The sequence below is a fragment of the Ananas comosus genome, linkage group 19 (genome assembly GCF_001540865.1).
Source record: "Ananas comosus cultivar F153 linkage group 19, ASM154086v1, whole genome shotgun sequence".
Classification (NCBI taxonomy): Eukaryota; Viridiplantae; Streptophyta; class Magnoliopsida; order Poales; family Bromeliaceae; genus Ananas; species Ananas comosus.
In genome coordinates this window covers 976048-989570 of record NC_033639.1, presented here as the reverse complement: position 1 = coordinate 989570, position 13523 = coordinate 976048, and the positions used below count along the sequence as shown (strand labels likewise).

At 36.1% G+C, this 13523-nt stretch overlaps 1 protein-coding gene across 1 annotated transcript; it reads left to right on the top strand.

Moving 5' to 3' along the window:
* LOC109725092 (outer envelope protein 80, chloroplastic) lies at window positions 2029-12548 on the top strand. The gene is made up of 16 exons (XM_020254156.1): window positions 2029-2724; window positions 4394-4487; window positions 4998-5080; window positions 5189-5286; window positions 5394-5463; window positions 6735-6828; window positions 7093-7174; window positions 7301-7336; window positions 8178-8331; window positions 8410-8553; window positions 9502-9572; window positions 9731-9809; window positions 9904-10019; window positions 10847-10994; window positions 11479-11548; window positions 12119-12548. Exons 1-16 carry the CDS (start codon window positions 2206-2208, stop codon window positions 12271-12273), a joined length of 2013 nt encoding a protein of 670 aa, XP_020109745.1. The 5' UTR covers window positions 2029-2205; the 3' UTR covers window positions 12274-12548.

The following is a 13523-nucleotide window of genomic DNA, read 5'->3' as shown; positions in this document are numbered from 1 at the left end:
TCGTCGGAGACGGTGGAGAAGAGTCGGAGAAGAAAAGAAAAGAAAAAAGCAAAAAAAAAAAAGTCGCGGCGCGGCCTTAACGGGGTAGGAGGCGAGGAAGGTGGGGGGTGCATGGACGAGGGCAAGGGCGAGGGCGAGAGTATGAGGGTGAGAGGCGAGACGGACCGTTTATGCCTCCGCTCCGCCTCCGCTCTACCGGCGAGAAAAAAAAAAAGAACGAGAGAAACGAAGAAGAGAGAGAAAGAGGAAAGAGAAAAAGTAATAAGGGTATTTTGGTCAGTTTGCTGAAAAAGCGGACCGAATCTGCAAAAATGAAAAAGGTGGCCCGATTTTGCAAAAGCCCAAAATGAGTGGATTTTTTATGCAAATTGGCCAATATTAAAACTCTGGGATAAAAAGATAAAAGCTTTAATTTGATATTTCTATTCTTTTTATATAGAAAAACTTATTAAAAAAAAATTAATCCCATATTTTTTTAAAAAAAATTAGGGAAAACTTCAAATACCCCCCTTGTGGTTTCACTTTTTCTCACTTTAGTACCATATGGTTTAAAGTGTATCAAGTTAGTACCCTGTGGTTTTGCACTTTTTCACTTTAGTACTCTGTGGTTTTGCACTTTTTCATTTTAGTACCCTGTGGTTTAAAGTGTAGCAAGTTAATACTCTGTGGTTTCGCACTTTCTCACTTTAGTACCCCGTGGTTTCTCACTTTCTCACTTTAGTACCCTGTGGTTTAAAAACCACAGGGTATTGTCTTGATATAAAAATAAAACCACATGGTACTAACTTGATACAAAAATAAAACCGCAGAGTACTAATTTGATACACTTTAAACCATAGGGTACTAAAGTGAGAAAGTGCGAAACCACAGAGTATTAACTCGAAACACTTTAAACCACATAGTGCTAAAATGTAAAAGTACGAAATCACAGGGAGATTTTTGAAGTTTTTCCATAAAATTATTATCAAATAATGTTGGAGCCAAAAATGGCCCTGAGCCACTGGTCAAAAGCCAGGAGAATTTTTAAATTTTAAAAAAGAATATAATATGCAGGTTAAATTGCATGTTTTGTCCTTAAACTATAATGCAGTGACACTATAAGGGCCCGATTGTTTTGGTGTAAGTGGAGTAATGGAACTCAAGTTCTATCACTTCTGTTATTTGTTTTGATGTAAGTGAAAAATATAATGTAACTCAAGTTACCTTAGAGCTCCACTTCACCTACTCTCTACTTCCTCCTCTAAAGTGCCGAACTCGACTTTTACTGCACTCAACCTTCTCTAAAAAATTTATTAAACAGTAAAACCTAAACTCTACTTCCTTTATAATGGGTTAGAATTACCTTATTTATAATAAATTAGAATTATCTTTAAATAATAATAAAAAAATTAATTATATAATAGATTAAATTTTATGGTGGTAAATTTACTACTATATTTAGGAGATAATGAGATCCACTTACTTACATCAAAACAAACAACAGAAGTGATTAAATTTAACTTTCAGACGGTACGAGTTACGTCAAAACAAACAATAAAAAAATAATCATACTTCAGGGAAACTTAAACACCACTATACTTGACTTACGTTGAATCTACAAATACGTCAATCCAAACGCCCCCTTAAGTGCCAAACTTCAAATATTTTGGCTCGAATTGAATTTTAGAATTTTTACAATCAAGTCCTGCAATTTAATTTAGTTAACTAAATATTAACATATGGTTAATATGGAGGCGGTCGCAATGTTGTAATTGATGATGCATCGTTGCGTCAATAATTATGATGTTACACCATTTTCACATTAACGATGTGTTAAAATTTAGTCAAATAAATTGTAATGGTACCAATTTTAAAAGTTCGAATAAAAAATTACAATAAATTAAAGTTTTAGGACTGAAGTGTCACTGTATTATAGTTTGAGGGACAAACATGCAATTTAACCTGATATAGAATGCACTGACCCGGCCGTTTCAAACGAACCGGATCACCGCCGGTTCACAAAATGCGAACCACTGTAAACCCAAAACCGAAACCCCGACCCCGCACACTTTTTTTCTTCTTCTTCTTCTTCTTCTTCTTCTTCGTCTGACCATCGCCAATGGCGGAAACCTAGGGCTAGGGTTTTGTGCTGTACCCCTCCCAAAACCCTAACCCTAGAAGCAAAACGATCCCTTCCCCCCCTACTGTGCTACGCTTCTCTGCGCCATGGCGAGGAACGACGACGTCCTCTTCGTCTCCTCCTCCATCAAGATCCCCCTCGCCTCCCCCTCCCCTTTTCCTCCCCCTCCTTTCGTCTCCGCCCTCCCCTTCGCGCGCCACGCGCTCTCCGTCCACCTCGACCGCGCCGCCGACGCAGTCCGCGGCTGGTGGCGGCAGCGGCGGACGCTCCCGTTCTCGTTCTCGTTCCCGTTCCCGCCGCCGTTCGCGGCGGCGGTGGCGGCGGTGGCGCGGGCGGAGCCGGAGCCGCGGCGGCACGTGGGGAGGGAGGACGAGGAGCGGGTGCTCATCAGCGAGGTGCTGGTCCGGGACAAGGACGGGGAGCCGCTCGAGCGCGCCGACCTCGAGGCGGCGGCGGCCGCGGCGCTGCGCTCGTGCCGCCCCAACTCGGCGCTCACCGTGCGCGAGGTGCAGGAGGACGTGCACCGGATCATCAAGAGCGGGTTCTTCAGCTCCTGCATGCCCGTCGCCGTCGACACCCGCGACGGCATCAGGCTCATCTTTCAGGTATGAAGAGTTTCCGACTCCCCAATCTGTTTGCTAATCAGGGATATATTAGATAATGTACTGGTTTTTAACATCGGAAATAAGCAACTATTGTTTAGATCAAGAATTAGTTTTTAGTTAGCATTGAAAATAGGAAACAGAATCACCAATGTTGCGGCGGAAATAGATTTTTCATATGTAAGAATATGCAAACTTGTCTTTCAGGTACTAAGAACTTGTTGTCTCCAATTTGTTTCTAAGACTTTAACTCTTATTGTAGAAATACGCATAAAAAAACTTGCAAAATGTAGGGACACAAACTGATTTATCCCATGCATGGATGTGCTGGGAATGTTTGGACTTTGGATAACCAAATGACATGAATCACACGATGAGCAGCATGAGCTACTCATTTAACTGTTCTTTAGTTTGAAAGTTGTGATGTATGTTCATCTATTGAGCTTTCTTGTACATATTCCTATCGACTGCCCTAGATTGATCTTTGATACTATATTGGAGTTGCTCAATTTAATTTGTCGTTAGTATAGGAATCTGAAACCTATGCTTGATGTTTAGTTAGTTCATTTCTTATTTTTCAAGACACATTGGCTCCAAGCACCATTGTTCGTCGGAGCTAGGGTGAGATACAACATTGGGTTTCATAGTCTCACTAATATAGTGCTTCTTCAATAAGTTGGTGATCTTCTTGTGTAACTTCTCATTCTTCTGGTCATATCTGGTGAGGAATTAATTAGAATTATGGCTTCACTGGATGATAGAGGAAATATGAGTTTGGGTGGTGCTGGAGTGCATCAAATTAACGTTTGGTGTAGGTGATGTTTATTACATTGAATTTCATTAGAGATTATTTCAGTACAATGAGAATCTACAATCTTTTAATACTATGATGGGGCTTGCAATTAGATGAAGATAGAGTAAGATCCGTAGCTTAACCCTAGGAAAGAATTTGCTCTAATGCCACTTCAATCAATGGTACATGCAATTCACATTTATTTTTAGAGATAGAAATTCATATAATTTGAAATATATTTCATGTCAATAACAAGATATGCCCTGGACGAAGTAGTAGCAGGGTTAGGTGATATGTACTATGTCTGAGGGGAAGTCGACTATGAGAAGCATCATTAATTGTAGCGTCATAATAAAAATGATCATACAATCACATATTCCGAGGAAAAAAGTTTATCAATTGAATTTTTAAATTGGTGGTGAATATTTATTTTTCCGTTGGTTATACTGGAATGGAGGGTTAAACCCGGAGATAATAAAAAAATCATCCTCATCCCCGCCAAATTTATATGAGTTAATCAATATTTATATTCCTTTGTCATGCTGTAATATTTTTGTTTTGCTTGCATTTTATGATTGACATTTGACAGGCTGCTATACTTCCTCTATTGATACAAGTATTTAGTTACTCCATTACTAACTGGATGAATTTTCTTCCAGTTGGATGAATGTGCTGAAATCAGTGCATGCATATCTCATTATCTTTCATAGTTGTAGTATTTGTTGCCTTGTAAAGTTTTTCCACTTTGAATTGTTGTTTTAAAGGGTTTCTGCATTCATCGATTATCTTACTAGATTCAGAATCAGGCGGCATTCTTTGTTCTTATTAATCTATTTTTAGCACGATGCAAGTTCACAAAGTTGCTTGATGTTGTTGTAGGTAGAACCCAATCAGGATTTTCATGGTATGCTTTGTGAGGGTGCAAATCTTCTACCTTCAAAGTTCTTGGAAGATGCATTTCGCGATCAATATGGTAGGTTTTTTAATGCATTTCATTCTTTTTTTCTTTCGGGGTTTTTTTTATTGTTCTCTTTTCACTTTCTTTTCCACTATATGGTTCCACCTTTTCATGATCAAAGTTTAATTGGGAGTGTTCCGTCTAATGCTTTATTTTGGAAATGATACCACATGGAAAAGAGTGCTATGATTATTGTGTAACTTGCATAGGAAATATCTTTCAGTCCTACATTGGTTGATTTACTTCAGCCATTAATGGTAATAGTTTCTAGTTCTTGATCCTTTTTTCCTAATCAAAGGTTACACTTCTAAGAACCACATAGAATGCTGTTCTGCTTATGTCTGAAATAATTTGTCTCCATTAGGATTGCCATTTTTACTAATGTTGAGAAACTATAATTCTTTTAGAGAACTTTGATTCAGACTGAAGATACACCATTTATGTTCTTTGTCATATATGTTGGCTAAGTAAATTCATGCTTTTCTAAGATGTCACTTAGTTACATTTATATCTCAAGCTTTGCAGGGAAAATTGTCAATATAAGACATTTGGATCAAGCAATCAAATCTATCAATGGCTGGTATCAGGATCGTGGGCTAACTGGTTTGGTTGGTGACCGTACTTTTGTATATTTTATTTCTGGATTAGAGATGCCGAGTGTTTGAATTATACTAAAGCAGTCTGTTTTGTTTGTTTTGCTCTGCTGGCTGCCTCAGGTTTCCTATGCAGAGATACTTTCGGGAGGAATCCTTAGGTTACAGGTTACTGAAGCAGAGGTTAATAACATCATTATCCGTTTTCTTGATAGAAGGACGTGAGAACCATATCTTTTAGTTCAGTTATATTTTCAAGCACCTTTCTAGAACCAAAGAAAATATTTGCTGACTCTTTTCCTTTCCAAAATTGTGCTGACATTATTAGTGGCGAACCAACTGTTGGGAAGACGAAACCAGAGACCATACTCCAACAGCTTACTACAAAGAAAGGACAGGTTAGAGCACAAAAACTGTCTTTTGCATTATGTGCCATAATTATATATTTATCTCTTCCAAGTGTTCTTTATTTTTTTTTTTGACCCTTCTTGCTTCTAAAAGAAAGTTTGCTAGCAGTCTGATGTTAGAGAATTGAGACATGATTGCTAGGAGCAAGACTTGGCGATTTTTTTTTTCTTTTTTTCTTTTTTTGAATGCCAAAGCAAGGATAGGACTATTAAATTTTTTTTCATGCACTTGCATTTTCACTTCGGATAGAGGAAAGTTACTTTGAATCTATCCTATGATAAATTATAAGATGAATAGTTGTCTCTGTTTAATGCTGATAGCCTGATATATCTCTATTCTAGACTTGATTAATCTGGTCTAAAGATTCGTGGACTATTTTTTGAAGAAAATATTGAGCTAGATTTCAGTTTAATGAAGAACTGGATATGATGTTGGTTGCGGGAGGCTTTTTTGCTTTCTAAGAATTTCCTTAATGATAGATCAACGTCCCTTTAGTCTATGACATAGTTACTGAAACAAGCCATTTGCTTGAAGAAGATTTTATTTCATTTATACTCGGTCAAACATTCAATTACGTGCATGAGACAAATATCCCAAAATCTGGAGCTAATTGCTGCAGACTTAAAATAGTTTCTGAAATTAATAACATCGCAATTAGAACTACATTCTGATGTTATAAGGAGAAAAACACTGGTGATCTGGGTTCTGATAAACTGTGGTGGGTGGGTTCAAAACACTCTGGTGGGTGAAATAAAGAACATATGGAGGACTGACAATCTGAGTATTCTGATACACTTACCATCGGTAGTTACATCAGTCTGAAACTAATCCCACAACATGTAAGAGCAAAACTTTGATACAGATGCCATTATGTCTTCTCTGATACATTTTATCATTTTTCTACCATTCAATGAGTCGAGTTTTATATTTTAAATCTAAAGCATCATATTGGTTCTTTTCTGAGCCACTTGGTTGATTTATAATTTACACTGAGAAGTGATGGTACATCTGAATTATTTAGGCAGATAACAAGTCAAGACCCAAGACCTACATGTAATATCAAATTATATTTCGCTTTTGTAACTATTTACTCGATTGGTTGAGAATCAACTGCAGGTATTTGAAATTAAGTAAAGCGTTTTTTTTTTGTTACTCTAGTTCAAGGGTACTCTTCTTTTGTGAATTTGGGGTCTTATTATTTTTCTTGTGCATTTCCATCTTTACTAATGAATGTTTTGTCTATATTTCATGTTTTATATAGGCCTATAGTAGAGCACAAGTTAAAAGAGATGTTGAGACAATATTGACTATGGGAATTATGGAAGATGTTACTATTATTCCACAGCCTGTTGCAGGTGAATTATTTCTTGTTATACTTTCCCCCTATTACCCTGATTACCTTTCGTATTCTCCTAGCATTATGTCCTCCAGTTCTGTAACAAATTGACTAATATTATTTGCAGTACCTCTTACTGGTAAATGTGCATAGATTTGGAGTTTGTATATTTGACGACAAATCTTTAGGCAATTTTAATTGGATAGATATGTTCTTTATTCTCTAAACCTTGTTGAAAAAATTGTTTGTGTAATGTATGTGTGCCTATTATGAAATTCTGCAGATACAAATAAAGTTGATCTTGTTATGAATCTTGTTGAACGTCCAAGCAGAGGTTTCTCTGCAGGCGGTGGAATTTCAAGTGGGTAAGTGATGCTGAAGGAATTGTTTGTACAAATTCATATGCACTGGACCTTCCTAAGCACAAGCACAGATACCCACAAAATTCTTCTTTTTTTGTGTTAAATTTTAATTACCTGAGTTATCTGCAGGATTACCAATGGACCTCTTTCAGGACTCATTGGAAGGTAATATATAGGTTATTTTGTTTTGTCAGTGCTGCTAGTTTCTCTTTCTTTTTTAGTTTTCTTTTTTTCCGGAGCTCATTAATTATTGAAATTGTTCATATCATAACGTGGTTCTTTTGGTTTACCAAATTACCAACTGATATATACACGCCATTAGATTTCATTAAAGGAAAATAGTATCAATTCAAAATTTTTTTGCATAAACTGCTGAAATTTTTGTGCCTGTAGATGTCTGTGGACAATGACTGCATCCATATTTTTAAATGGAACTTGTATTAAGTATATTCTTTTCCATGTAAAGTTTGCTATTTTGCTTATCTACCGTCCTTGTTAGTTGGTCCAATGACATGCCTATGGCATGCTGCTGAATAATTGAATCAATGTGAATTCTCTAGAATGGTTTAGAGATCATGGGTTCATTTTGCAATGAATTCTCTAGAATGGTTTAGAGATCATGGGTTCATTTTGATGGAATATTGTTACTTATTTACTGAAAAGCCATCTGTAAAAAGTCTTTTCAGTTCTTGTGCCCAAAGTCAATGTTCTTCCTTTTCCCTGAAATAACCTGTAACTTCTTATGGAAATTTACCTAGAGTTTTATTAAATAGATGATGCTAAGTTGTTTGTATTATCCATGAAGGTGGAAATTAAGTGATTTTCTTCTAAGCGGAACTTTGATTTAACATGAAAATGTAGTCTGTAGGTATTTAAAATGTGTTTTCTGATCAAGGCTATCTAATTTTCTTTCCAAGATCCAAAAAGAACACTTTTAATTTACTGCAGTTCTTTGATCTACCATCTTTCTTAAGTTACTGCAGTTCATTGCCGAATTTTGTTGCAGCTTTGCCTATTCCCACCGGAATCTTTTTGGGAGGAACAAGAAACTAAATCTTTCACTAGAAAGGGGCCAAGTTGATTCCATATTCCGCTTGAATTATATTGACCCATGGATTGATGGAGACAATAAGAGGACATCAAGAACAATTATGATTCAGGTATTGCTTGTTTTATTTTGATGATCGTTTGTTATTGTGATAATTATGAAATTCAGAATACATATTTTATTGTACTAGAATTCTAGGACTCCTGGAACGCTTGTTCATGGCAGCAGCCAATCTGAGCATGGTGGCCTGACCATTGCACGAGTTACTGCCGGAATTGAATACAGTCGACCTTTCAGGCCCAAGTGGAGTGGAACTGTTGGCTTAATTTTTCAGGTGCTTCAGTGGAATTATCTGTTGAATTTCTTGCCGATACCTACTGTCCTATTACATTCTCAAGTATTTGCAATCAAACTCATTTTTTCTGTTCTGTTCCCTTTGGTGTTGCATATGGGGCGTTAGCTCTATTTCCTTATGACTTGGCTGTAACATTAGCATTCTTGTGATATCCACAACGTCTCCTTTTTCTTTTTTTGCCACAGGCATGCACATATTCTTGCTGGTGGCAAGATTTGAACTGGGAGCCTATACCTTTTTGATTGGAGTTCTTGTTTGCTAGTTATTAGTTTATTCAGAAACAGTTGTAGAAAGTTAGAAACATTCACACTCTTCGCCTAAAATTTTAAGATCTCTGTTTAACATTTAAGACATTGTGATATTCAATTATTTCTTTCCATTATTAAAAGATTGTTGTTATATCCGCAGTTGTGGTTCAGATTAATTACATTTATGTCGTTAAGCAAGACAATAATATTTGTATGTGATGGTGATGATGAAAGCAAATTTGCTCGCAACTTTATATATAGTGTATTCCCTTTGGAAGGATAAACCTTTCAACCTGAGATTTATAAATTTCATTTGTGCCTTGACAAAGTGAATCTTTGGAGATTCCCCCCCTTTTTACTTTTCCTCACTAATTTCATACTGTTTGGTTTTCTTTCATGTGTTCTGATATATGTTTCAACTACTTTCAAGATGAAACTATTAATTTTCATCTGATCTGCTTGATTGATTTTGTGTTTCTAATACTAGTTATTCATGAATTCTAATATTTAGATGCAGCCTTTTATTGCAGTCATTGAAAGGAAATGCTAGACTATATTAATTCTTAACATCAATAGATAATTTTCAGCCTATCTTTTCTTAGCAGTGCCTGGTTTTGGTTTTCTGTTTTCACCTCTTTGCTTTTGCACTAGACATGCGTAGTCATCCTTATTTTTGCAGCATGCTGGTGCTCGTGATGATAAAGGCTATCCCATCACCAGAGATATCTATAACAGCCAGTTAACTGCCAGGTGTGTAGGTCTTTGTTCATTTTTTTTGGCCTCATATATTACTGTATCAGTTAATTGTTTTCGTTAATTTCATTGGCCAGTGGATATAATGAGTCTTTTATTGGGTATCATTTATTTATCGCTCCAAGGAATCTGACATCCTTCTGGATTTGTTACAGTGGAAGGGCTTATGACAACACACTAATTGCAAAGTTTGAAAGCATCTATACAGATTCTAGTGATCACAGTTCCACAATGGTTGGCATTTATATTCTTCTTTTGTTGGTTGATACGCCTTCATATCTTCTACTGTTCTTTTTTCCATCCTTTCTTAGTTTTCCATTAAATACAGTTTGTATTCAACGTGGAACAAGGGCTCCCTTTCCTTCCGGAGTGGCTATGTTTCAACAGAGCGACTGCTCGTGTTAGGCAAGGTTATGAAATTGGGCCTGCTCGGTTGCTCTTATGGTATGATAGCTTCGTCCTTTTTGTCACCAAAGCAGATCTTGATTTATATCTTTTCAAACTTTGTAAATGGTTGGAGTATATTACAATTTCTCTAGCATTATAGTTTGGGAGGTAGGCCTTTAAGATTGTATGAGTACATACAATGTAGAGATGAGGATGACCCAGTTCAACAAGAACAAAAACTAGCCGAGTAAGTGATATGAAAAAGAGAGGAGATAGGGTTAGATTTGTCATAACTAAAGGTCATTAGGAAAGACTTAGCCCCAATAATTTGTGAAAAACTAGCTCAAATTGAAATTTATATGCCGATATCTGGCTTTTTGACTCAATTTCAAGAAAGCTCCTCTTTTTTAATCTTATGATGCAAGCGCCTTTAAGTTTTTGTTTCATGGTAGTTCCTGTTGAGCACATTTTATGCGTATTAGAAATTGTAAATTGGCCTCTGTAGTATAGTTTTACCTTGTAAACATTATATACATGTGAAGTGACTGGGTAGACTCTCAGGTGTAGACTATTGAGCAGTGTTCCTATTGAAGATGTAAAGCTGTAATTTACAATGGTAGAGCGACAAAAGGGGCATGAAAGTTTAACTTTCCTCCTTTCTTCTTTAAAGTATACAATTTCAGGTTGCAAAACTGGCAGAGAAATATTTACCACTTGATTCTTCAAATTTTGTTCTATTTTTGAATATTATTCAGTCTACCACTTATTTTTCCTTTCTTTTAATCTTATTTCGAGGGAGCCCTTTTTATCTTGTAAGCAACATCTGGATCAATACCTTTTCATCAGTTATCTGTTATTCTCACTCGCATTCTAATGTTCTTTAGTGCATCTGGAGGGCATGTGGTGGGGAACTTCTCACCTCATGAGGCATTTGCAATTGGTGGGACGAATAGTGTTAGAGGTTATGAAGAAGGTGCAGTTGGTTCTGGGCGCTCATATGCTGTTGGTAGCGGAGAAGTATCTTTTCGCATGGTAGGTGTTGATTTCTCGCCTTTTGGTCTTAACTGAGAAGTTATTGCATTCGTGCCTATGTGTATTCTATCAAGTAATCTTCTGAAGATATTGTTAGAATGTTATCATCAACGCAAGCTCTTCTAAACACTGAAGCAAAACTAACTCATATTACTTATATAACTAGTACTCTAATTGTAACCGCCAAAAGTGCCTGATCAAATTCCATGCTTGTGTACTCTATTTTTTTTTTTTTATTCTTGCTTACACAGAATTTTGGGTTGGACTAATCGTAATCCCTAAGTCATGATTATTCTTTTTCTTCCGTAAGGTCGTGAAAAAAGTAGACACACATGCATGTTTTTTTTTTTAAATAAAAATTTTATTAACATGTATATCCTGACACATCTAAGAGCACATTTGTTTTTTTGCCCAATATGATAAGTAAACACCTGAAATCATTCCTTTGGGTAATGAGATTTCACAGAGTATTGTTGTTTTGCAGTATGGACCTCTAGAAGGTGTGGTATTTGGAGATTATGGAAGTGACCTTGGCTCGGGATCTAAAGTAACTGGTAAGTCCTTTTTCCAATGTCACTCCCATTTCACATTCCATTCTGTAGTTTTTTTAGTAATAAATACATCCTGATAAAAAAACTTAAACCTAGAAAACTAAAGGGCATTATTCTTATAGTTTGGAATTCCATATTCATTAATTAAATTTTCTCATGGGAAGAATTTTTTTGGCATTTTATAGTGCATTCTGATTTTACTGTTGGCTCCTTGTTTATCATTTAACTGGTGTTTACAGGTTGATCTTTTAATTAATTAGTGCGAGAATATTAAAATTTTATAGACTGGCCCTGTTTATTGGGACATAAGAGTCTGCTTTTGTTTGTTGTTTTTTAGTAAAACTTGTTTTGGTGTATCTGTTCTGTCTGAATTGTACAGTTGGGAGTTCATTGCAGTAAGATAATGTATAGAAGCAGGTCGTGCATGTTTAGTTGGTATCTGTTCTGTCCGAATTGTACAGTTGGGAGTTCATTGCAGTAAGATAATGTATAGAAGCAGGTTGTGCATGTTTAGTTGGTAATGCATTTTCCCATTGTAAAATGTTGGGATAAGAAATGCACTTTTTTGATCAGGTGACCCAGCTGGAGCAAGGGGGAAGCCTGGAAGTGGTTATGGTTATGGAGTTGGTATTCGTGTGGACTCGCCACTGGGCCCCCTTCGGCTTGAATATGCCTTCAATGATAGAAATGCAAGGAGATTTCACTTTGGAGTTGGCTATCGGAACTAATGAAACTTTCAAATTTAACTCTTTTCATAGCAAGTATGTGCCTTTATTTTTTTTCCCATTTTTTTTAATGAGGTTAATTTGAGAAGACTTCCTCGGAAGTTATTTTGTCAGGATTTTACAGGTCTACAGGAGAAAAATTCGTTGTAAATTATTTTGACGGGCTATTTCTGTTGTCCTTTTTTTTGTATGATTTTGTGATTTTGGGATATTTTGCTTCTTCTGTTCCCTCTTCAAGATATTGTTAGAATTCTATAAATGTTTCCGTTCTCAAAAATTGTGCAGATGTTTTAAATTGAATTCATGCAACTTGCTGACATTTTTAGTGCTTTTCTAGACCTGTTTTTGTTTTCAGCGGCAGTCATCTGTCGTAGAGAATTTGGCATGGCATTGCTCTGTGGGGAGTTAAAATAATTGAGCCTCAAGAGTAGAAACTCTAATTTGGTGATTTTGATTCCGCTGCTGAGAGAATCTGTTGGGAGAAATTTGATATATTGCTTCTCCTATTAGCACTACTCCATTTGCATTTTGTCTAGAAGCACTAACAGCGTATAACAGTGCTCAACAGACATTTTGTTTACTTCCTATTTGGTCCTGCTTTTAGAACAGCGAGATGTTCAGCGAGTCACGTGTTCTTGCTATTTTTATTATTTTGTTATATATCTCCTTGACCCACTCTTTTCCTTGTCGCATTTCACCCTGTCGCATATTCTGTGCTGTTCTCTTATGATATGAATTGAAGTAAGACAGAAATGATTAGATCTGTTTAGATGTTTCAACGTTAATTCAGGTTAGTTACTTCATATGGTTGCAGAAGTCTCATGGCTAAAAAGGACATTTTCTGAAGTTTTGATACTATACTTTTGCAAGCTTTTTTAAATTTGCAAGATTGTCGCATTTCTTCCGTAATTTTAATGTTAGGGCAGATTCAAATACTACTAGTCAATCTTCACGTATAAACACCAGCTGATGCTTTTCATTGTATAAAATAACTCTGTCAAAATATTTGACAACCCATCTTATCGTCAGTTAGAATTGAACAAGTATGAGAATTCAATCTGTTTGAATTGCCATCATTATCTGAGTTAAATGTTTTGATAGAGAGAGTTTATTTCCTCAAGTCCTTTTCAGGTATTTGAAGTTGAATAGTATTTTTCAACATGTAATTGATTATGTCTGTAGAAATTTTTTAGTATTGCTGCTGTGTATTTGACAGACTGCTGTTTTGTGTTGTGATTTTCAAATTGTAAGCT